Source organism: Bubalus kerabau, chromosome 9, assembly GCF_029407905.1.
Source record: "Bubalus kerabau isolate K-KA32 ecotype Philippines breed swamp buffalo chromosome 9, PCC_UOA_SB_1v2, whole genome shotgun sequence".
Taxonomy (NCBI): Eukaryota; Metazoa; Chordata; class Mammalia; order Artiodactyla; family Bovidae; genus Bubalus; species Bubalus kerabau.
The window spans coordinates 16,747,523-16,774,059 of NC_073632.1; the positions used below are offsets into that span (position 1 = coordinate 16,747,523).

General features: G+C 38.6%; 1 protein-coding gene across 1 annotated transcript in view; it reads left to right on the top strand.

Annotated features, from left to right (window-relative positions):
• COL19A1 (collagen type XIX alpha 1 chain) overlaps positions 1–26,537 on the top strand; it is a 447,290-nt gene that overhangs the window by 28,598 nt on the left and 392,155 nt on the right. The window contains exons 3-4 of the mRNA XM_055534763.1: positions 214–288; positions 1,266–1,365. Coding sequence (XP_055390738.1) covers positions 214–288; positions 1,266–1,365 — 175 coding nt within the window. The remainder of the gene's footprint in view (positions 1–213; positions 289–1,265; positions 1,366–26,537) is intronic.

Here is a 26,537-nt window from a genome sequence, read left to right on the forward strand (position 1 = left end):
CCAGACACTTCATGTATATAACCACATGTAATTCTCAAGAACACACAATTAAGTGGGTAATACTCTTATCCTCATTTAAAAGAAATTTAATAAAAGGATTTAATTTCTTTCCATTTTATCTTACATTTCTGATTGTATTAAATGATTCACATTTATTCAAAGAAAAATAATAGACACTGTACTGAAAATTCTCAAATTTTTTTTTTTTAATAGAAAACCAATGTCCTATACTGAGAACAGAGGGACACCGGTTTACACAAGACAACAGAGATAAACTTGAAGTTTCAGGTAAGCATGATAATCTTGCACAAGGAAGCATTTTTGTGTGAAATTATAACCAAACATGTTGTGTATTGTAGGTGACTCCTTGACATTGTAATTTAAGATGATAAGGCCAATATCAATAAAATTAAGAGCAAAGCAGGCAGATAATATACAAAAATTTCTGAGAGCAGAATTCTACATTGTTTAACCTGACGACCAACAATTCAACCTCTTGGAGAGCAAAAGTTATCTGAAATTATAGAAGTCGTATCTATTGTAGAAAATGTGAAATAAAGAAAACATATGAGAAAGAAGATCTCAGTACCCCAGTATGGTGACGGTGTTCATTTTGGAACATTCCTACCCTTCTTTCTCTTTCTTTTTCCCTTTAATCCTCCATTTTCTCTCTCCACCCTCCCTCCACTCTGACTCATGCACGCATAATCATAATCCATACACTGCATTTGAAATCCACGCATTTCCCCACACCAACATATATTTTTCTAAAGCATGATAGTTTTAAAAAGGCTGCTTAGATCTCAGTTGGATGGGTATGCTGCTGCTGCTGCTGCTGCTAAGTCACTTCAGTCGTGTCCAACTCTGTGTGACCCCATAGATGGCAGCCCACCAGGCCCCACCGTTACAGTGCTTTTTATTTAACTAGTTTTCTGTCTTTAGCTATCAGAGCTGGTACAATAAGCGACTCTGATTATTTATTTAGAATCATTCCTAGATCAAAGAAAATTAATATTTGAATCTCTTGAAATATATTTTGTCCTCTTATAGATTCATGTTGATGTATGGCAAAACCAATACAATATTGTAAAGTAATTAACCTTCAATTAAAATAAATAAATTTATATTAAAAAATTTATGATTTAACTTGAAATAATCAATCTTCAGATAATGACTACAAAAAATCCTATTTAAAAATCAGTATCTCTGTGAGTTTACTATGTTTAATAAAACTGCTGGATTAAATCATTTGTCACACTTCACAGGTTTTGACCTGGCAGAGCGATTTTCTCTGAAACATGTGTTTTGTGAAGGTGATAAAACCTGTTTCAAATTGGGAAGTTCACTTCTTATTAGAGACACCATGTAAGTAAAATAATAATTTTTATTTATGTTTTTTAATACTATATAAACTACTCTCTAAAGAGATTCCAAATAACTTGTTTAAAAATAAAAAGTTATCTTGACAGTATCACAATCATTTGAATGCTACAGTAAATGTGATGTTTTTATACTGTGGTTTTTAATAATCTGCAAACTGATCTTCTTCTGTGGTGTTAATTTACATGTATAGATAGAGGCATGATTATTATAAAATAGTAATTAAATCTATTTTTGAAGAAATATTATTTATGTTTAAATAGACTAACCAAAATTAGATTTTAAAATGTGAATTTGAAACATAAGACCAATGTAGACTTAGAGACAAAAGACTGATATTTATTATATTTATTTCCACATGCTTCATGCATAGGAATAAGCTCTATGATAAATTAAAAGAATTTACCCCTTATTCATTGTATATATTGTATAGAGTAAACAGTAGGATAAAAAAACTTTTTCTTTTTTTTTTGATCTTGATATTTATTTCAAAATGGATTTACCTAAGGCTTTTTTATTGTTTGTTATCTTTATTATACTTCTGATAAATGAGACTAAAAAGAATCACTTTCCATTTGAATATTGCCAGTTGGTCAGCAATTATACAAGGCAAGCATTCACCGTATGGTTGACTATAGGTAACTGGAGGATGGATCCACAGTAAATCAGAAAGCCTGAGTATCAAGAAGGCAGATAGAACATATATGGTTCTGAGATTCAGCCTTTGAGTCCAAGATGAACATTGCAGTATATGACTACACTGCAATGAATCAAGCATAACATTCTGCTTGGTTTAGTATGCAACACAGATGTTTTTGTGTGAAAACACACATGGATGTTTCCACTTCCTGATGGGTATTCTAATATTTGAGTTACCAGGTAGAGTTGTTGAGAATCTCAGCTTTGAAATTCTCAAAGAGAAATAGCATTAATTATCTCATTGCCCATCCTCAGAGGTACCCTGTAAACCAGGTTCCTAACTCCTTGAGAAAATTTTCTTTTAAATTTTCTATTTTGTGATCCTTTAGATACTTTTAGTTTAATGATATGGTTCCTTAAAAGTAAACTGCTCATTAATTGTAAGAAATCAGAGGGCTAAGGAAGAGGGTAATTTGATATCAGGGGATGTAACGGTGATTGTCTGCTGGAGAACTTCAGCAGATGTCACTTTACAGACCTGTGCTATTGTGGGTGTCTTAAGCCTGCAAGTGGCTTCACACACACACATTAAACCCTCAGGGCTTGACAGCTCCCTGTTTGGGTATTCATATGCAGTAAAGAAGAGTCTGTTTGTGTCTCATATATTTCATATATATTGCTTTAGATGTTTCTTAAACATAAATTTAATTAATGAATTTAAGAAAGGCAATAAATCCTTTTCCAAAAATTAAAATGCATGTTCTCTCTCACCTTCTGATGATTTAAACCCCTCTAATTCTGGCCAGGTGGCCAAAATATAGGAGTGACAATTTTAAGTAGCTACATTAGAAAACTTGTTGCCACATTTAGACAGTGCCATTCTCTTTTGAGTATGCGTGGTAATAAATACTATGTATGACCTGAAATTTATTTTTTGATTTTGGGCTCTAAATCACTGTGCAACTGCTGGGCAATTGATGTAAGTTAATTCTCCAGCTCTGCACTGGAGAACTCTGGTCTCTCCACTGCAGGAAACTGGAGGGGATCTGGTTAAGCTGACTAGTGAGTGTCAAGTAGCTTGGCTCATCTCCACTTACATTTTGCTCTGTGAGCCAAAGATGCTAGGATGCTTCTCTCACATGATGCCATCTTGATTTTTCAATGAGACTGGAGTAAAGTTGCAGCTATTTATATATTTGTAAATGAGCTGCCTTGCAGAATCAGCATGTGAAAAGGCAGATGCTAATTCACATGGAAATTGGGACTTTTTCTATGCCTGAGCTTGTTTTTTTTTACTGTTCTGGCATCTTCCAGGCTTAGGAGGGGAGGTATCTTATGAACTGTTGGTCACTACCCAATGGACACTGTTCCTTTAGCCTGGCTTAACCTGGGGACCCAAAGGCAGCTCTTGCGAGGGTCCTTCAGGTAAACATTGTTGTCCCCAGAAAGGTCGCACGGGTGCGGGAACATCTGATGAACTGTGTTTGGTTTTCTTTTCAATTCATGTCCATCTTCAGTATTCCTTCGGATAGGAAATTATAAGTATTGGGGGCTTGCTACCTAGTTTTCTAGAATCATCTTTCTGGAGGAAATTCCCTTAGCATTTTTTTTTTCGTAACTTACAAGTTACATATCTCTGGTTATGTAGAAAAAATAATGATTTCTATACACATTGAGACCAATATTCCAGATGATCATGCTCTGATTATCTTTAAATTGTGTTTCAGCAATTATCAGGGAAAGTGGTGAAGTTTTGAGAGAAAATTTCATAAAACATGCATATGGTATGAAGCACCTTATTTATTTGGTTTAATATAATTCTTTCATTAGTTGCTTGTATATAAGCATGTTTTTAAATAAAAATGTCTTAGTAGTTGAATAAATAAATTTAAAATGTAACAGAAAAAGTGAATTTCCTGATTTATTATTGAATTCAAGGATGGTTAAGAGCCTTATTTCTCAGGTTTTGTGTCTGTACAGAATAATGTGTTGAGAAGGATTCTGAGGCCCTAAGTTCAGTATGTTGGAGTGTTCTGGCCCATTAGCAAAAAGAGGGGGGAAGGGAGGGTTCACATATGTCTCAAGTCCGTAGCTTCTCTAATTTAGGATGATACATGTGAGTTGGTGGCTTTTGCTACCGAAACAGTTCCCAAGAGTGGGGGAAAATGAAGTTATGTGTGAAAAAATAATCAGCACGGATTAGTAAGATTTTATGAACTTGGATAGTGTAGCTAGAAACAGTTGGAATAATTGACAGATATGGTCCTCTTTGCTTTTGTTATAAACAAATACATCTCCTGTGAAGAGGAGTTGTCTCTCTGTCTCTTTCATTAAACTGGTGGTTGCATTCTGGAAGCAAAGGTCTATTTAATTTCACAGCTTTACATGGAAAAAATGAGCTGGAGGAAGGTCTTCAAATTTGTGTTTTGTAATACATAATAATCCTCAGCAACTAGGAAACCCCACACTATATACATAGAAAATGTACAGAGTTTTTAAGAAGATTTTCAGGTTTTTTTTTTTTTTTTTTAATGGTTCTGGCATCTTAAGCCTTAACAGTTCCCTTGGAAATATTCCTAAATATGGGAAAACTGTTATGTGTATTGCAGAGCATCATCAGCCCCCAGTCTTTGCTACTATTGAATGGTTTACACTATGGGTATATCTTTTCTACACAAACCTTCACATTATGCTCAGACTTTTATTACTGTACTATATAAAATAACACTACAATGTACCAGAAGGTTGTTTCCTTTGTTTTTCTAACTAAAGAGGCCAGTTAAGACCCACCACTTACTCATCCATTGCCTCCTTCTTTATTCTTCATGTATCCATTCATTCAGTAAATGTTTATTGAGCCAAAAAAATCCATAAGATTGATGTTTTGAGTAGAAATCCAAGCTTGTTTTTAGAGATCTTGCTCTATACTTATAATTATGTTCCATTATTTTTTACCCATCTGTTTGCATTTGATACGCAGATATCACCCAATTTCTTCAGTGGCATTAGATTTTTTTGTTATTAAGTTCTGTGTTTTAACTCAAAACTTGTAACAATTATAAACAAAAGTTGTAGGCAATCCACTCCAGTACTTTTGCCTGGAAAATCCCATGGACGGAGGAGCCTGGTAGGCTGCAGTCCATGGGGTCGCTAGAGTAGGACACGACTGAGCGACTTCACTTTCACTTTTCATTTTCATGCATTGGAGAAGGAAATGGCAACCCACTCCAGTGTTCTTGCCTGGAGAATCCCAGGGATGGAGGAGCCTGGTGGGCTGCCGTCTATGGGGTCGCACAGAGTCGGACACGACTGAAGTGACTTAGCAGCAGCAGATTACAGTGGCCTGAGCACTTCCTTAGGCTCTGGGACTGCACTGGGGAAGGATGAAGGTGTAATCTTGCCTTCCCAGAGCCTGCTGGAAAGATACACAATGCCAGGAAAAGCTGTACTTTGTTCTTGCCTTGACCTGGGAAGAAACTGAGCTGTGTTCTCTCATTTGAGCATAGGCTGCCGGACTCAAAGCCCACAACTCCTCTCATAAAAGCTACATTTCCTTAAGCATCATACATAGGCTGATTTTCAGTATCCTCATTCCTTCCCTCAGAAGAGCCAGTTTTCCAACCATGTTTAATTTTTATTACTCTTTGGGACCTCTCCAAGTTCTCAAAACCAGTTGAATTCTAAATCGCAAAATTATGTTCAAAACTCTGATACTGAAGCTTCTCATTGCTGAAAATTTTGGGAGGATTACTTCATCATTTCATTAAACTATAGAAAATGAATATTTATGCATTCCTTGGATTTCATTTGGGGCGTTCTATATAGGAAGTTTCCCATGTAATGAAATGTGACTTAGTAAAAAGCTGTCCAGCTGTTTACATGAGATTGACTGACAGCTGCACATACGTCTGTTAACCAGTCCAAGCGCGTACTGCTCGCTGCACAGCAAGCCAATGAGGCGAGAGAAAATGCTGGACAAGTGTCCCAAAGAGCCATCTTCCTGAGGTGGAGTTCATGAAAGGGGAGGAGTGTTGCTGGTTGATGCAAACTTCTTGGTGTTGGAATCCTTTGTTCTTACAGCATCCATAGGTCTGGTTTCATAGTGTTCCTATAAACCCTCAACAAGACAAATGCTATTCTCTGTTCTGCAACTTTTTATGTCTGTATGAATGGAAAAACACTATACCTTTAAAGGTTAGAGTCATGAAAATGGGCTATCGTGTATATTTCAGGCTATAGGTAACATTTTTTTTTAATAGATTCAGTTCAGTTCAGTTCAGTTCAGTCGCTCAGTCATGTCCAACTCTTTGCGACCCCATGAATCGCAGCACGCCAGGCCTCCCTGTCCATCACCAACTCCTGGAGTTCACCCAGACTCACGTCCATCGAGTCAGTGATGCCATCCAGCCATGTCATCCTCTGTCATCCCCTTCTCCTCCCGCCCCCAATCCCTCCCAGCATCAGAGTCTTTTCCAATGAGTCAATTCTTTGCATGAGGTGGCCAAAGTATTGGAGTTTCAGCTTTAGCATCATTCCTTCCAAAGAAATCCCAGGGCTGATCTCCTTCAGAATGGACTGGTTGGATCTCCTTGCAGTCCAAGGGACTCTCAAGAGTCTTCTCCACCACAGTTCAAAAGCATCAGTTCTTCAGCGCTCAGCTTTCTTCACAGTCCAACTCTCACATCCATACATGACCACTGGAAAAACCATAGCCTTGACTAGACGGACCTTTTTGTTGGCAAAGTAATGTCTCTGCTTTTCAATATGCTGTCTAGGTTGGTTTTAACTTTCCTTCCAAGGAGTAAGTGTCTTTTAATTTCATGGCTGCAGTCACCATCTGCAGTGATTTTGGAGCCCCAAAAATTAAAGTCTGACACTGTTTCCACTGTTTCCCCATCTATTTCCCATGAAGTGATGGGACCAGATGCCATGATTTTAGTTTTCTGAACGTTGAGCTTTAAGCCAACTTTTTCACTCTCCTCTTTCACTTTCATCAAGAGGCTCTTTAGTTCCTTTTCACTTTCTGCCATAAGGGTGGTGCCATCTGCATGTCTGAGGTTATTGATATTTCTCCCGGCAATCTTGATTCCAGCTTGTGTTTCTTCCAGTCCAGCGTTTCTCATGATGTACTCTGCATATAAGTTAAATAAGCAGGGTGACAATATACAGCCTTGACGTACTCCTTTTCCTATTTGGAACCAGTCTGTTGTTCCATGTCCCGTTCTAACTGTTGCTTCCTGACCTGCATACAAATTTATCAAGAGGCAGATCAGGTGGTCTGGTATTCCCATCTCTTTCAGAATTTTCCAGTTTATTGTGATCCACACAGTCAAAGGCTTTGGCATAGTCAACAAAGCAGAAATAGATGTTTTTCTGGAACTCTCTTGCTTTTTCCATGATCCAGCGGATGTTGGCAATTTGATCTCTGGTTCCTCTGCCTTTTCTAAAACCAGCTTGAACATCAGGAAGTTCATGGTTCACATATTGCTGAAGCCTGGCTTGGAGAATTTTGAGCATTACTTTACTAGCATGTGAGATGAGTGCAATTGTGCAGTGGTTTGAGCATTCTTTGGCATTGCCTTTCTTTGGGACTGGAATGAAAACTGACCTTTTCCAGTCCTGTGGCCACTGCTGAGTTTTCCAAATTTGCTGGCATATTGAGGGCAGCACTTTCACAGCATCATCTTTCAGGATTTGAAATAGCTCAACTGGAATTCCATCACCTCCACTAGCTTTGTTCATAGTGATGCTTTCTAAGGCCCACTTGACTTCACATTCCAGGATGTCTGGCTCTAGGTCAGTGATCACACCATCATGATTATCTGGGTCATGAAGATCTTTTTTGTACAGTTCTTCTGTGTATTCTTGCCATCTTTTCTTAATATCTTTTGCTTCTGTTTGGTCCATACCATTTCTGTCCTTTATCGAGCCCATCTTTGCCTGAAATGTTCCCTTGGTATCTCGAATTTTCTTGAAGAGATCTCTAGTCTTTCCCATTCTCTTGTTTTCCTCTATTTCTTTGCATTGATCACTTAAGAAGGCTTTCTTATCTATTCTTGCTATTCTTTGGAACTCTGCATTCAGATGCTTATATCTTTCCTTTTCTCCTTTGCTTTTTGCTTCTCTTCTTTTCACAGCTATTTGTAAGGCCTCCCCAGACAGCCATTTTGCTTTTTTGCATTTCTTTTCCATGGGGATGGTCTTGATCCCTGTCTCCTGTACAATGTCACGAACCTCATTGCATAGTTCATCAGGCACTCTATCTATCAGATCTAGTCCCTTAAATCTATTTCTCACTTTCACTGTATAATCATAAGGGATTTGATTTAGGTCATACCTGAATGGTCTGGTGGTTTTCCCTACTTTCTTCCATTTAAGTCTGAATAAATTAACTTATAGCAAAAGCGTTAGAACCTTTAACAAAGGTTAAAGTAAAAGAAACAGATCCAATATAGAGTCAGATTTGTTCTCTGTTATAATTTTTCTGTCACTGTATTTCCTAAACTATAGTTTGGCATACCAGAAATGTGCAGTGAGTCCTTAAATCATACATTCTTAAGACAAAGGAAAAAGCTGATAGGTTCACAATTAATAAATTTTTTAAAATCATACAACTTATCCAAATTTTATTTTATTTTTTATAATTTCTTTTATTGAAGTATAGTTGATTTACAATATTGGGTTAGTTTTTGCTATAAAACAAAATGATTCAGTAATACATATATATTAATAAATTCTTTTTCACATTGTTTTCCTTTATGAGTTGTCACAGGATATTAAATGTAGTTTCCTGTGCTATCTAGCAAGACTTTACTGCTTATCCATTCAATATATTATAGTTTATATCTGTTAATCCCAAACGCCCAATACATCCCTCCCCTACTTCCTCTCCCCCTCTGCAACCCCAAGTCTGTTCTCTATGTCTGTGAGCCTATTTTTCTGTTCATAGGTAAGTTCATTTGTGTCATCTTTTAGATTCTACATATAAGTGATATTGTATGGTATTTGTCTTTCTTTTTCTGACTTGCTTCATTGTAGTATGATAATCACTAGGTCCATTCATGTTACTGTAAATGGCATTATTTCATTCTTTTTAATGCAACTTAGGCAAATTTTATATATTAGATAGAAAATAATTTTAAGAGTATTATACAGATTTTAAGAATGCATGGAAATATTTACTTCTCTATCACAAGAGCCTCTTATCTTTTTCTAGAAAATTAAGGGGTATTCAGTTCAGTTCAGTTCAGTCGCTCAGTCGTGTCCGACTCTTTGCAACCCCATGAATCGCAGCACGCCAGGCCTCCCTGTCCATCACCAGCTCCCGGAGTCCACCCAAACCCATGTCCATTGAGTTGGTGATGTCATCCAGCCACGTCATCCTCTGTCATCCCCTTCTCCTCCTGTCCCCAATCCTTCCCAGCATCAGAGTCTTTTGCAATGAGTCAACTCTTCACATGAGGTGGCCAAAGTATTGGAGTTTCAGCTTTAGCATTAGTCCTTCCAAAGAACACCCAGGGCTGATCTCCTTTAGAATGGACTGGTCGGATCTCCTTGCAGTCCAAGGGACTCTCAAGAGTCTTCTCCAATACCACAGTTCAAAAGCATCAGTTCTTCAGTGCTCAGCTTTCTTCACAGTCCAACTTTCACATTCATACATGACCACAGGAAAAACCATAGCCTTGACTAGATGGACCTTTGTTGGCAAAGTAATGTCTCTGCTTCTGAATATGCTATCTAGGTTGGTCATAACTTTCCTTCCAAGGAGTAAGCATCTTTTAATTTCATGGCTGCAGTCACCATCTGCAGTGATTTTGGAGCCCCCCAAAAAATAAAATCTGACACTGTTCCCTCTGTTTCTCCATCTATTTCCCATGAAGTGATGGGACCAGATGCCATAATCTTAGTTTTCTGAATGTTGAGCTTTAAGGCAACTTTTTCACTCTCCTGTTTCACTTTCATCAAGAGGCTTTTGAGTTCCTCTTCACTTTCTGCCATAAGGGTGGTGTCATCTGTAAGGGGTATTAGTACATTCCATTAACAGCTTATGTTGAGATGGTTCCTTATTGGTTCACAACCACAGAAATTCCCCAGATGAAATATGAAATTGGCCCCTGTACTCAGGGGGCAAGGGGAAACTGCAGAAAAAGGCAAAGCAACCCAGATGGGTAGTTGGCAGGTTTACTGAGCAAGGCAACTTACATGTGAGGCTTTTCTTGCATGCCAGAAGAGCAGTAGATCTCTACAGCCACGGGCCAGAATGACAGTTTATGTAGAGCCTTCATGGGGCTCAGTCATGTACACTGTCCAGATGGTCTCAGCTATACATTACTCTCTCAAGGCTGCACCCTTGGAAGAACTTCTACCACGGAAACGGCAGGCAGAAAAGTACATTCCAAGGACAGGGGAGAGGGTTGCCTCTGGTGGTCCCTCTGGTTGCCCTGGACCAGCTCACAGGTCATCTGGTGGGCAAATCCTGTCAATGACCTCTTCCAACACTTCTAAAATATAATATAATATGAAATATCAGCTTTGTATGTCCATTTAACAGAAACATTTAATATTATCATCAATTTAAGTAAGGATTTTCCTCCTTCAGATTTTATGTAATTATATAATTGAATTTTATATAATTTTATATAATTCAATATTTGGGGGCAAAATGAAAAAGTGTCAGTAATTGATCATATCTATATAGATTCTACCTGGGTTGGGAAAGGCAACCTTTCCATGGAGGAGAGCATGGAAACCCACTCCAGTATTCTTGCCTGGAGAATCCCAAGGACAGAGGAGTCTGGCAAGCACATATAGATTCTACAACATTCATATCTAATTTATTTTGTTTTATTTTATTTTGGAAACATCATTTACCATATCTACCATCTTGAAAGAAGTGAAAGAAAGTGTTGTTAGTGACTCAGTCATGTCCAGCTCTTTACAACCCCATGGACTGTAGCCCACCAGGCTCCTCTGTGGAATTCTCCAGGCAAGAATGCTGGAGTGGGTAGCCATTCCCTTCTCCAGGGGGTCTTCTCTACCCAGGGACTGAACCCAGGTCTCCTGCATTGCAGGTGGATTCTTTACCATCTGGGCCACCAGGGACCCATCTATTGTATTAATGAATGTTTAAGTGGGATGACAGAGCCTGGTGGGCTGCCGTCTATGGGGTCACACAGAGTCGGACACGACTGAAGCGACTTAGCATAGCATAGCATAGCATGTCATTGCTGACTAGAGGTGTAATGTACAGCAGATCTCTAGAGTTTATCTTCTTTTCAATTATAGTTAATTACATGTAAATTATCTTAAATATCCTTATGCCACTTATCTTGAGAATAGTGAAGTGCCAGTTAAATCTACTACTTAGGAGTCATAATAATGCAGATATTAGCATACAGTAATAAAATTAAGGTGTCCTATTTTGGCAATTACTTGGGCCACTTTGACAGTCATTAATTAAATGTACTTGTATGGTTGGATTATATATTACATTTTTTACTTCACCTGTCTTTTTATCTTATGAATCAAATCTTATAAGGTACAACAGCAAAGAGACTTTGCTTGGGTGCAGGTTATATATATGTGTCTGTGGAATGTACACTGCAGGTTTCCAGAATACACAAAGGAAAGAAAGCATGGAGGCACATCCTTGAGTCATCTTTAATCTTATTTGCCCCATAAAAATGCTATGAGGATTAATTCGCTATTAATCTTTATTTTATTTATTTATTTTTTTAATTTATTTATTTATTTTTTTAAATTTTATTTTATTTTTAAACCTCAAACACTATATTAGTTTTGCCAAACATCAAAACGAATCCGCCACAGGTATACATGTGCTCCCCATCCTGAACCCTCCTCCCTCCTCCATCTTTAGTGGTGGCAAATATACTGCTTTTACAATGGCAATAAACCCAAAGTTAAGCATGACCTTAAATTTATGAGTTACCCAGAGCACTGATTGTAGTAATATATGATGTTTTGTTATACTAGTGCTTGAGAATAGCTTTAGAATTTTTTTATTGACAGGACTTCCTGTTTCATGAAATAACACTGGATAGTCTAATCCTCATTCTCAGACACAGAATCAGATAGGAAGATACAATTATGATTTCAGTGAGAAACTTTGAAATCTATGTCAATTCAAGAAAAATAATTTTGTCAACTAATAAGTCATTAATTTATTATCACTTCAGTTCTTCCAACTTAACCATAAAGGCTAATCAGAAAATAAGCATGGAAGTCATAAAGCTTCTCGTGTAATTTTATGTGACTCACACCAGTATGGTAATACCTTGTCCATGCCTTGGTTTAATTAGCACTTACATTTCCTAAAATACATTTTCCAGATTAGGTTAAAGTTTTTATCATTTTAAATGGAAAAGCAATATATTCAAATAATTGACTTGAATAATTTCTCTCACACTGGCTCTGTACTTTAGAAGCAATCACAGGTTCAGTGAAACTTTAAACTTATGTGGACACGTGTGATCATGCCATGTAGAATTAACATCTGGTTGGTTGACTATGAGACTGAATTGACCAGATGTTGTGTCAACAATTATTTCCCTTAACTGAACCATCTCAATTTGGGCTTTCCACCTTGGAATTTTTCTGCTTCAGCTGTCCTCTTCCAAGGGGAGCCTCCACTTTCCAAGGTTAACCCCCTTCACTTGTGCTCCTAATCTTCTCTTTGTCAACCTCCTTTAAGACTTTGATCCACACATGATCCTCTTTGCTCTTGTTTTTGATACCCTCTTCACGGGATCCTGTCCCCTTAATCTACAAATACATATTTAATTCTTCCTTGTTCTAGAAACATGTTCCCTTGACAGCCCCTATTCCTCCCAAACTGCCCAAAGGAAGAATGTAACTGACCACTTTCACTTGCTCACACACCCCGTAACCCATTCAGATATGACTAGGACTCCTGAATACTGAGGAAATGTCTCTTTCCGAGTCACTGGTGACCACTGTCCTGCACCCGATGCCGGTGACCTCAGTGTGGCTCAGACCTGCCTTTGTGGACTCATTTCTCTCTGTCACAGTTGTACACCATTTCTGCACAGTGGAATCCTGCACATTCTAGACAGTTGACCTTCTACACTGCCCTCACTGATGTTCTCAAGCAAGTCTCCTTAATGCTGAGCTCTCACTCTGGCTCAGATAATCTAAATGTTCCCAGGACTCATTACTGTGTGGGTTCAAATCATGTCAGAGTAAGATCAGTGCCTACATGGTTAGGAGTCCTACTTTTTACCTGCACAACAGCAGAACCTCAGCTCCCTCTTAAAGGCTGTGCTTATTATTTCTGGGAGCCCCATGAGTGTTGCGCATGCACTCATGCTCAGAAGGAAGTGCGTCTCTGTTCTTTGTGTGTGTGTGTGATTTATTGCTTTCTTATAATATCACAGTTACAATTTTAACCACTTTTCAGTGTGCAGTTCAGTGGCATTAAGTAACTTCATGTTGTTGTGCAGGCATCACCACCGCCACTCCCAGAAGTTTTTCACCTTCCCAAACTGAAACCATACCCATAAAACAATAACTCCTCATCATTCTTCCCCTAGCCCCTGACAACCATCATTCTACTTTCTGTCTCTTGACTCTTCTAGGGTTGTGGAATCCTATAGCACTGGTCCTTCGGGGTCTGGCTTATATCACTTAGTGTACTTCTGTTCCTGTGTCCTAATCTCCTTCTAAGTGCTTGTCACCTCTGCCTTTGCTCTGGTCCCCTCCGTGAAAAGGCTTCTCCCTAGGACCCAGTCAACCTCCACTCATGACTGCTTATTATCAGCCTTCAAAGCCAAAGTTGCTCTGCAGTCTGTGGCTAAATGGGGCTTGCGTGTGCTTTGGAGGACGTGGCATGGGCTCTGTGACCCTTAGCTGTCCTGTGGATCCCAAGGCAGTGCTGCTTGCATACAGAGCCTCACAGTGAAATTTTGTTCGGCTGTGTGGCGAGGCTTGTGGGATCTTAGTTCCTGGACCAGGGACTGAACTCAGGCCACAGCAGTGAAAGCGCTGATTTATAACCACTGGATCCCCAGGGAATTCCCTCTCACAGTGTATTTAACAACTATAATTCAACTAACTCTTGGCAACCAACTCTGTGGAGCTCAAAAGCCCATTGATATGGATACTAGGCAATCCTCTCTAATATTTTCACAGACAATAGCTCTCTTCCCATTTATCCATGATAAGAATATGAAATTCCCTTTGCTTAAGAGAGCTGTGCAGGCAAAAGTATTCCATGATATGGTCCCCATTATTTCCAAGTTCATATTTGATGCCAATGAAAGAAGAAATTCTAATGAAGTATTTCACTCAATTCCCAAATAATACTGAATACTCACTATGTGCCAAGCACTGAGGATTTAAGAATAAAAGTCCTGGTTATTTCTGTCTGGGAATTACAGAATTGCAACAGTCTTTAGATATTAAGTATAGTGGATGCTGGAAGAACCAGAGACACCTTCGGGAAAGCTTCACAGGGGATATGAAAAGTAGAAGCTTGAGGATAAGCACAAATTTACCAAGTGGTAGTTGGAGGAGGTGTTGTGGTGGTTTTAAAGGTCAATATAATTTGCATACTGGTGAGAAATTCCACATGGTTAGTAAACACAGCAGGGAGACTGGGGGTGAAGGAGGCTGAAGGGTGCCTGAGGTGCTGTTCTGAAAGGCCTTCTGGGTCAGGCTAAGGGATTTGAACTTTACTCATATAAAAAAAGGAAAGGAAAGGTGAAAGATGTCTGGACTCTGAAGAGAAATCAATTATACCTCAACAAAGACATTTTTTCAAAACAGTGAAAGGGAAACAATAGTGTTCTAGAAAAAGCTAAGTATACACCACTGGAAAAATCACAGCTTCGGTAATGTCCTGGGGCTCCCAGGCTGATTCGAAAGCAGAACCCAAACCTCCAGACTCAGAAGGACACTTCACAGTTCAGAGGATCTTTTGAGGGGGTTGTTGGGTTTGACACGGGATTTGTTCTTTATTTTGCGGGGTGGGAGACCCTTAAAAAACACTTTCTGAAAGGTAGGTTCTCTGGTCCATCCTCAGTTTTTGTTACCTGCTGCTGCTACTGCTAAGTCACTTCAGTCGTGTCCGACTCTGTGTGACCCCATAGACGGCAGCCCACCAGGCTCCCCCGTCCCTGGGATTCTCCAGGCAAGAACACTGGAGTGGGTTGCCATTTCCTTCTCCAATGCATGAAAGTGAAAGGTGAAAGTGAAGTCGCTCAGTCGTGTCCAACCCTCAGCGACCCCATGGACTGTGGCCCACCAGGCTCCTCCATCCATGGGATTTTCCAGGCAGGAGTACTGAAGTGGGGTGTCATTGCCTTCTCCGTTATCTTTGTTATCTGAATGTCATCTAAGAGGAGGGCTTGTTTTCAAGGGGAAGTCATTTACAATGCCACAATGAACAAGTGCTGACTGTAGCAGCGTAATATTAGAGAGCCATCCAAGCTTTGTTTTCCCATTAACAACCTATCTGCCTGAATCCCCTCGGCAAACACAAAAAGGCTAAGATTTCAGAGTCTCTGTGGCTCTGAAACTCAAGCATCATCCCCCAGCTTGGAGAGAAGGCATTTCAGACAAACCCTCAGCCCCACGAGCCAGATTGCTTTAACGTGACAGGTGATGGTGGATGTCAGCTGGACAAGAAATGACTTACTATAAACTCCAAGCATCTCTCACTTCACTCTCAGGAAATGTAACTTGTATCAGATTTCTCTTCCTGGAAGATATTCAGCAAGTCAAAGGCTCCACTGATACTTGTAAATACGGAAGTTCTTCATAAACCCTGCCTCACGCCTATTTAGAATGGAAGAATTAATTTGGAAGCCAGTTCTTGATATTTAAAAATAGACTTTTTTCCATTTAGCCATTTCATTTTTAAAGCAAAAAAAAAAAAAAAAAAAGGTTGGTCTTACTAAATATGATCTGGAAAACTAACTTCAGCTCTACCAAAATAGACTTTTTAAAAAAGGGCTTTGCTTCGAGGCTTGTGCTATGAGCTAGTGGAATTGCCCCTGGAATCATTGCCTAACACTCCTTGTTATTTAGTTAGGTGAAAGAGCAAAAAAGAAACTGGTAGTCATGGGTTTTTCTTTCTCATCTTCTCTTATTCTGTAGTTTGGTTTTGTCCTTTATTTTCCTATACATGAAATAGAGATATTACTTGCCACATGACAAACTGAGATTCGTTTAGGAATACTGAACAAATATATCAAATTGAACTTGTACAATGAAATTGCCAGTTACTTAATATTCTAATACATAAAGAAATTTGTAAGTTTCATTATGGTCTTTATTCTTCTTGACAGAAACAACCAGGGTATAGTGAGAAAAAATAAGATCTACTCCCTAGTTCCATCTGTCCGTAAAACAACTTTATCAATAAATACTTACATGTACTTTACAATGGTACATTATTTAGTATTTTTAAAGATTTTTTTGATGTGGACCATTTTTAAAGTCTTTATTGAATCTGTTACAATATTTCTTGCTCTTTTTTTTTCTTTTTGTTTTTTTGGCCATGAGGCATGTGGATCTTAGCTCCCCAACCAGGAATCAAACCCACACCCCCTGCACTGAAAGGTGACCTCTTACCCACTGGACCACCAGGGAACTCCCTAGAATGCATTATTTTTTAAATTTAATGATTTTACCTGGCTTTTGCATGCTTGCAGTGCTCTCCATCTGGAAGGGAGTATGGAAAAGCACTTTATCCTCATAAAACAGTGCTTATTGGTGTCTCATGAACTGGACTTCCAGGACCACCCATTACTTGTTCAGTTGACATCCTTCTGTCCCTGAGAGACCAGATGCCTCTCCTTCCCTAAAGTAACTTTATGTACAGCTCTGTTAGTCATGGATTCCACAGCTCAAGGGATGAATGGAACGGAAGCTTCCACTGACTCTTGGGCCAGGGAAGCATTAATGGAGGGTCAGTGCTCAGGGTTCTCTTTCTTTCCATAATCTCTTGAAATAGTCATCACATTAAGGATCATTAATTTTACATCTCAGGGAATTCCATGTCTTTTTAGTTTGGTAACCATTCTAGTGATCTTCTTCCTAAGGTATTAAAATCCCAACATATTACTTCTCACCAGTAGGATAAACCATGGAAGCAGCTTTTATCAGAATACTTCATGCTTTTCTTCACATTACATGGTTTTTAGTATATACACTGTTCTCACATTTTTCCGTCTTTCCCCCAAATTGTACTCATTTTAAAGAAAATGCTTGGTGAAAAATCTTATATTTTTCTAATAAACGATCTCTAAGGAATACATTCTTGCCTGGAGAATCCCAGGGACGTGGGAGCCTGGTGGGCTGCCGTCTATGGGGTCGCACAGAGTTGGACGCGACTGAAGCGACCTAGCAGTAGCAGCAGCAGCAAGGAATACAGAGAGAATATTCCTGATTGGTTATCGTCTTCTGTAGCATGCATGTCTTGCTAAAACCCAACAGACACTATCCCTATTTTAAAGATATTACTGTGTGGTTTATGATACTTCCTGATATGTGCTCAAAATATCATTAGAAGAAGGAGCTGTAATAATCTACCCCTCAGAACTACTGGTCACCTAGGATCTGCAACTGTCATGATGAATCCTTGTTCAGAGCCCAAAATATGATTTATTGTTGTTATTAATATTATAGTATGATGGTAAACATTTTAATTACTTACTCATTTCTTGACATTAATATTTTACATTTATTTACACTGACCCTGCCCCCACCCGATACTCAGAAAAATAATTTTTTCTCACTTATAGTCCTCAAACATTACTTTTAAGTCAGGTCAGTAATGATGAGGGAAACTTTATCTTTAGCCTAGAGGATGCAAGCAACATGATATACTGGAAAAATCCGACCTTGGAATTAGGAGTCCCAAGTTCAAGTCCCATCCTGACCTCTGTTATTTAACAGTGGTCGTTATTTCACTTCTGTGGCTTTAATTTCTCATTTGTCGAGTGAGATGGTTGCTCTAAGTCACTGTTCAGGTCCCTTTCAGCTTTACAAGTGGAGGACTACAGGAAATTGTCATTGTGATTTCTTTTTAAAAAAAAAACAATTTAAAATAATTGTGTTTACTTATTTTTGGCTGTGCTGGGTCTTTGCTGCTGCATGGGCTTTTCCCTAGTTGCAGCGAGTGAGTGGGGGCTACTCTCTAGTTGGCGCACAGGCTTCTCATTGTGGAGGCTTCACTTGTGGGGCTTGGGCTCTGGGTGCGCAGGCTTCAGTAATTGCAGCATGCAAATGGGCTCAGTAATTGCGGTTTCCAAGCTCTAAAGTGCAGGCACAATAGTTGTGGTGCGTGGGCTTAGTTTCTCTGTGGCCTGTGGGATCTTGCTGGATTAGGGATTGGACCCGTGTCTCCTGGATTAGGGATTGAGGCACCAGGGAAGCCCTCATGTGTGGTTTCTTATTGTGTTTTTTTCCGGGAATTGTTTTGTGTCAAATGTTTTTATTAACCTGCTTTAGGATTGCATAAGGTTTGTTTCTTCTTGCAGTGTTTTTCATGCTGAATGTGACACAGCCCAGTCTTATAAGGCCTTGCTTTTAAGGCATGGTGCAGAGTAACACAGACTTCATACTGAATAAAATGTTTGACACCTGTCAAGACCAGTCATAGGCATCACCATGGATTTTCCGTGAATGGAAATGGACACATTTTTATGAATGCTTCCTATATGCTAGGGGCTGGTCTAGATTCTTGATTTAGAGCAACAAGTCTGGCAGAGCCCCAGTTGTCATGAAAATCACATTCTAGTGGGTGGAGACAGGCAATACGTATGTAAACAAACAAACAAAAAAGTTGGATTGTTATAAGCCTATGAAGAAAATAAAACAAAGGTAAGTCTTATATTATATAGACCTTTCAGAGAAGGGACATTAGAGCTGAGATCTGAATAGTGAGGAGAAGCATCTTTGGGATGACTCCTGGGAACAACCATCCTAGGAAGGAATCAGGAAGTACAAAGGCCCAAGACCTCGATGAAAATGGTGCGTTCAGGAACAAAATTCAGATCACTGTCACTGGAGTGCAGGTGCCACCCCGACACTGGACTAGGAGGCGATGTGTCAGGGGAAGGCTAGGGTCAGAGCATTAGGCTTTGTGAGCTATGATCAGTGATGTGCATTTTATTCTAGGTACCATGGGGCCCTGCAGGGAGGTGATAAGGAAGGAAGGGACCTGGTCTGATTTCATTTTAAAAGCTCCTTCTAGCTACTGGGTGCTGGCTGTACGTCACAGGAGGAAAAAGAGGGAGAGCAATCAAGACATGTAGCAGGAGTCCAGGGCGAGAGGTGGTGGCTTGCAGTGGGAGTGAAGGTGAAGGTGGAGCTGGAGAGAAGTGGGCAGAGTCAGGATCCACTACGTGGTGGAACCACTTGCCAGTGACGTGCATGGGGTGGGGGGCATAAGGGAAAGGCAAAAATCAGGCATGTTTAGGTGTTTGCCTAGAGCCCCTGGGTGCATGGTCATGTGTTTTACTGAGATGGGCAACCCTCATAAAGGGATGTGTTTGGTAGAAAGCAAAGAGTTCATTTCAGTTATTTAATTAGAGATTCTTTTGATATCCAAGTAGAGATGACATGTAGGAGTTTAGGTGTGTGAGTTCACAGTACAGGTAAGGGGAATAGTCAAGGTTTATCTTGGTCGCATCTACTCTTAGGCTTCACTCCTCTCTTTGGAACTTTCTTCCTAAACTCCTTTCACAGGACACTTTTGTTGCCCAGGGCATCTCATCTGGGTCTGGCTAACTTAGGGCATTTCCTGCTCTGGGATTTATTCCTCCTGCCTTGTGCCTGCCTTATTTAAACTTCTGTGCTTTATAACAATTCCTGTGGATCCTGGATCCATGCTTTCCAAGGAGAGAATTAATTATTAGATGGTTTGTTATTAATAGTAATGTGTCTGGTTTCTGGGGACTGTTTTAATGATAGCTTCTGTTTATAAAATGCATTTTCCAGAGAGAAAGAAAGCTCCCTCATAGTAGAGTATTAAGTGTTTTGGCTTCTCAGTGAAAGAGCTTCACAGGGAGAATGTCAGTGTCTCTGAGTTCAAAAGACAGGGTTTCCCAGGTGGTGCTAGTGGTAAAGAACCTGCCTTCCAATGCAAGAGACAAAAGAAATGAGCATTTGATCTCTGGGTTGGGAAGATCCTCTGGAGGAGGGCATGGCAATCCACTCTAGTATTCTTACCTGGAGAATCCCCATGGACAGAGGAGCCTAGCAGGCTACAGTCCATAGGATTGCAAAGAATCTGACATGACTAAAGCTACTTATCACAGCACATACAAAAGGCAGTGAGTGAAGAATTCCATTGCATATATAATAACAAATACACACACACAGGGACTTCCCAGATGACTCAGTGGTAAAGAATTTGCCTGCCAATGCAGGAGATGTGGGTTGGATCCTTGTCCAGGGAGATCCCGTGAAGAAGGAAATGGCAGCCCACTCCACCTTTCTTGCTTGGAGAACTTCATGGACAGAGGAGCTTGGTGAGCTGCAGTCCAGGGGTCACAAATAGTCAGACACAACTTGGTTACTAAACAATAATATACACACAAAGTGATTAAATGCTTCATCCTGTGCCAATATCGTTCCTGTAATACAAATGCCTTATACATCATCATTTTATTTGTATTTTCTAATGATTTTAAATGACAAACATAGACAGCATATTAAAAAGCAGAGACATTGCCGACAAAGGTCTGTCTAGTCAAAGCTATGGTTCTTCCAGTAGTCAGGTATGGATGTGAGAATTGGACCTTATATAAAGAAAACTGAGCACTGAAGAACTGATGCTTTTGAACTGTGGTGTTGGAGAAGACTCTTGAGATTCCCTTGGACTGCAAGGAGATCCACCAGTCCATCCTAAAGGAGATCAGTCCTGAATATTCATTGGAAGGACTAATGTTGAAGCTGAAACTCCAATTCTTTGACCACCTGATGCGAAGAACTGATTCATGGGAAAGACCCTACTGCTGGGAAAGACTGAAGGCAGGAGGAGAAGGGGACGACAGAGGATGAGATGGCTGGATGGCATCACCGACTTGATGGACGTGAGTTTGAGTAAGCTCTGGGAGTTGGTGATGGACAAGGAAGCCTGGTGCGCTGCAGTCCATGGGGTCATAAAGACTTGGAAATGACTGAGTGACTGAACTTAATGATTTTAAATAAACTCTGAACAAGAGAGGACTTTTCATTAGTCAAGTGGGAAGGAAGATCTAGAGAATGTAGTGTATGTGTTCTCAGCCGCTCAGTGTTGTCCAATTCTTTCTGACCCTATGGACTGTAGCCTGCCAGGCTCCTCTGTCCATGGGATATTCCAGGCAAGAAAACCGCAGTGGGAAGAAAACATGTCTTCCTCCAAGGGATCTTCCTGACCCAGGGACTGAAACCCCATCTCCTATGTCTCCTGCTTTGGCAGGCAGATTCTTTACCACTGAACTTCCTGGGAAGCTCCCTAGAGAATGTAGCTATCATGCTATTTAGACAAATATTATCCATTTTTAAAGTCCTATAAGTCCCTTATGATTAATAAGATGATAATTTTTTATCTAACTCCACAAATATGTTACTAGTACTTTGTAATCAAATATAAAACATATGGAGAAAGTCTTGGAAAAGGTGTATTTTTATCTGAAGTTTCTCACCTTCTATTACTACCTCAGTAACTTACTTATCATGAAAGCTATGAATTGGGATTTGTAGGTTTTATGACTCATATTTTACCTCCTATAGTAGCAAAAATAATGTTTGTTAGTGTTAATTCTTCCTCATCTCTATCCTTGAAGAATATAAGGTGAATTTATAGGTTATTTACTGCTGCTGCTAAGTTGCTTCAGTCGCATCCTACTCTGTGCGACCCCATAGACAGCAGCCCACCAGGCTCCCCCGTCCCTGGGATTCTCCAGGCAAGAACACTGGAGTGGGTTGCCATTTCCTTCTCCAATGCATGAAAGTAAAAAGTAAAAGTGAAGCCGCTCAGTCGTGTCCGACCCTCAGCGACCCCATGGACTGCAGGCCAACCAGGCTCTTCCGTCCATGGGATTTTCCAGGCAAGAGTACTGGAGTGGGGTGCCATTGCCTTTATTGAAGGTTAGGATTATTTTTTCCTAAACTGAAAATAGTAGTATTTTGAAAAACAATGGTCACTCATATAATTTATGCTCACTGCAAAAATTGAGAAAGTAGAGAAGATACAAAGAAAAATAAAAATCTCTTAATTTTAATACCAAGAGGGAAGCATTGTAATGTAAATATCTTCATGAAATCAATTTTGAGGTCAAAGTCTCAGATCTGGACATTGCCTTCTGCCATAGCTGGTCATTATAAGGAGTCCCACTTCTGATCTTCCATCACTTCCCCTACAGTTTTATAGCATTTCCTCCAACATTATGATTGAACTGAAGGCTGCTATGCATAGAGAATATCAGAAGGCAGATGAAAACTAAATTTTAGAGTTTTTTTTAACAATCTAATAAATTGTAAGTTCAAAAGAGTCTAAAATATGCAAAATACAAAGGGTTTCAGAGACACTCCAGATTATATCTAGAACTCTCAGGAGCCAGTGTAAAAAGGACTTCAGAGGCAGTGAGTTTCTTGGGCATCTTTGGGTAATTTGAAATGCCTTTATTTTGGGTCTCTATGACTTTTACTTACTCATATTTTTTAAAAATTGATTTCAGATTGAACATTTGGTTAATTTGGTATACCTCTGCACCTGTCTATGAATATTTAAGTGACTTTCATTTATGTGAATAAAAGTAGAAAAGTAAAAATAAAAGATTAACTATATTTAAATTTCACTAAATTTTGAGCTCTTTAAAAATAGATCAATATTAATTTCTGTGGATGAATTATTCATTTACAACTTTAAACTAGATCCAATGTGTATAAAATGGAGGGAAGGTAGAAAATATTCCATTGAGAATTTTTAGCCTAATATACTTATGAATGACTTTGGCAAGCAAGGCTCAACAATATTTTTCTTAATGGGCATATCACTGAATAAGCAATGGATAGAATTTCTTATAGGAAATTACACTCCATTCAAAAATATTCAAGCATGGATATCTTAGACATTGCAAACTGTCATTATATCTCTGTGGTAACAGCCCAGTAATCCAATATGGCCTCATTTATAACAGAAACTTTGGCAAGATGCAGCAAAATTATTCTGTGTCACATTAAGTGTTTGTGCATGTGTGATATAAACAAAAAGCATTGCTTGTAGTCTTTAAGAGTTGATACATTTTGTAATGTATTATTTTTTAAATGCAAAAATGTTTCTTCAAAAATTACAGTCTTGGCAAGCAAAATCATACTTGGCCTTGAAAGCCAGAAAGGTAAATATAATAATTATAAAGATTTTCATCCATTATAAACTTAGGCTAAGAAAAAATAAATTTTTCTCTAAACATAACTAAATTTATTTCAATGTATTATTTTAAAACTATATTTACTATAAACATTATTGATACTATTAATATTTTTTTATTATTTTTGTCAGAGAAGAAATCTTTCATAAAATATAAAACATTTCTAATTTTTGAGTTATATTTTAATTTTTTGAAATAATTATATTTAGTTTTATTTATGAAGTATTAAAGAATCATATCAAAATAGCTGCTTCATTTGCTGGATTGCTCACACCACTTATTTAACAAATGGTTATAGAGTGCCCTGTTGGTATTGTACTTAAGCTTTGTGGGTGATATAAAGATAGATTAAATGCTGTGTTTGCCTTCAAAGAATTGTAATCTCATGATGAAATGTGACAGGTACCTCTGTGACTATAATCCTGAGTAGAAAATGAGGGAAAAGGTGTTTTCATTATTTTTTCTTTGTCACAAGCCACTGCAAAACTAAGTGGCTTAAAAGAACAATTTATTATTTCTCGTGGTTTTGTGAGTTAGAAAAGGCCCAGGATTTATCTATGTGGTTCTGCCTCCTGAGCTGTTCACTCAGGTCACTGAGCACCATTAAGCTTGCTGTTGGTCTGCACTGGAAGTGCAAGAAGATTACTGATGATGTCAGCAGGAATGGTAAAGTAAGAAAAGCTCAGAAAATGTACTTATTCATTAAAACAATGAGGACATAGTATAAATGGTCAAAATCAATATTTCAGAACTCTGGAAATTAACCAAGGGCTTGCAACAATTAATGGGTTTTATTTAAGAAAGACACTGACTGTTAATAGAATAGCTTTGTGGCATTTTAAACTTGTCCTGTTCACATGGCTCTCCAACACAATAGTAGGCTTGAAAACCAACAGCTCTATAATCACGAGTGCAACCTAGCAGTTATTGAAGGGAGGAGAATGAGTTTAGAGGTCAATAAAACCCTATTTCTAGAGAGTTGTCATTATTTTACCTGACTAGTTGTTTCTTGGAAACCCCTACTCACAGTGTTTGTCTTTATTTGACCTTACTCAGCTTACACAGTAAGAACAGCCCTTTCCCCCTGACATTTGTTGAAAATAATCAATAACAATTGTTTAACATTGCAGCTTCCCAAGACAGCAATTACAATTGGGGCAAATGAGAAGATGACCAAAACATTTAAAAGGAAAAGTTGGGGGAAGAGATATCCATAGAAAGCATTAGAAAACTTCAGTGTAGTTTTTCAAATCTATACCTATGTGTGTGCAGAGGGATTTGTGGAAACCCAGGAAACATCTGAAAAGGCCCTACGTTCCTTGCCCTGACCAAGTCTGAAACTCTGCACATGCAAATAAAGAAGGCTGATGAGGCTTCCATATTAAGGTATGGAAGCAGCCCAGGTGTCCATCAATAGATGAATGGGTAAGCTGCCTGCCTGAGCATTGAAGGCATTCTTCAACATGCACACACAGCACCTCAGCAGAGGCTTGAATGCTTATAGATCAAAGTCACTTAATTGTTTGATCATTAGCTCCACTAAACTAACTGAGCAGACTCCAGTGGTCACACATCACAAAGAATGCACAATTTACAAAATTAGTTCAGGAAAGTGACTAAGCAAACAAACAACCACAACCACCACTATGATAAAAATAACAAGTAGCAACAATAGCATAATACTGATGGATGGAGAATAATTTGATTCCCAGAGTTGCCACACTATATTATTTAATATTTCTACTATTCAATAAAAAATACGCAAAGAAAAAAATATGGTCTACACACAGAGAAAAGAGCAGTTAATAGAAACTGTTCCTAAGGAAACCTAGTTATTAGACTTATTTGTAAAGACTTTAAATCAGCTACTTAAATATATTCAAATAACAAAAGGAAGCTGTCTAATGAACTAAAGGAAATTATAAAAATGGAGTCTCATCAAAAGGAGCAAAGGACATACAATGGAGAAAGGATAATCTCTTCAATAATTAATGCTGGGAAAACTGGACAGCCACATGCAAAAGACACACAAAAATCAATTCAAAGTGATTTAAAGACTTGAATATAAGACTTGAAACCATAAAATTCCTGGAAGAAAACATAGGCAGTATGCTCTTTGGCATCAGTATTAGCAATAAGTTTCTGGATGCGTTTCCTCAGGCAAGGGGAACAAAAACCAAAATAAACAAGTGGGATGGCATCAAACAAAACAAAAAAAGACAACCTACCAAATTGAAGAAAGTATTTGCAAATCATATATCCAATGAGGGGTTGATATTCAAAAAATATAAAGAATTCATATAATTCAACAGCAAGAACAAAAAACACAATTTGATTTAAAAATTGTCAGAGAATTGAGCTGTAGGAGTTGCTTGTATATTTTTGAGATTAGTTGTTTGTCAGTTGCTTCATTTGCTATTATTTTCTCCCATTCTGAAGGCTGTCTTTTCACCTTGCTTATAGTTTCCTTTGTTGTGCAGAAGCTTTTAAGTTGAATTAGGTCTCATTTGTTTATTTTTGCTTTATTTCCAATATTCTGGGAGGTGGGTCATAGAGGATCCTGCTGTGATATATGTCGGAGAGTGTTTTGCCTATGTTTTCCTCTAGGAGTTTTATAGTTTCTGGTCTTATGTTTAGATCTTTAATCCATTTTGAGTTTATTTTTGTGTATGGTGTTAGAAAGTGCTCTAGTTTCATTCTTTTACAAGTGGTTGACCAGTTTTCCCAGCACCACTTGTTAAAGAGATTGTCTTTAATCCATTGTATATTCTTGCCTGCTTTGTCAAAGATAAGGTGTCCATATGTGTGTGGATTTATCTCTGGGCTTTCTATTTTGTTCCATTGATCTATATTTCTGTCTTTATGCCACTACTATACTGTCTTGATGACTGTGGCTTTGTAGTAGAGCCTGAAGTCAGGTAGGTTGATTCCTCCAGTTCCATTCTTCTTTCTCAAGATAGCTTTGGCTATTCAGGGTTTTTTGTATTTCCATACAAGTTGTGAAATTATTTGTTCTAGCTCTGTGAAGAATACTGTTGGTAGCTTGATAGGGATTGCATTGAACCTATAAATTGCTTTGGGTAGTATACTCATTTTCACTATATTGATTCTTCC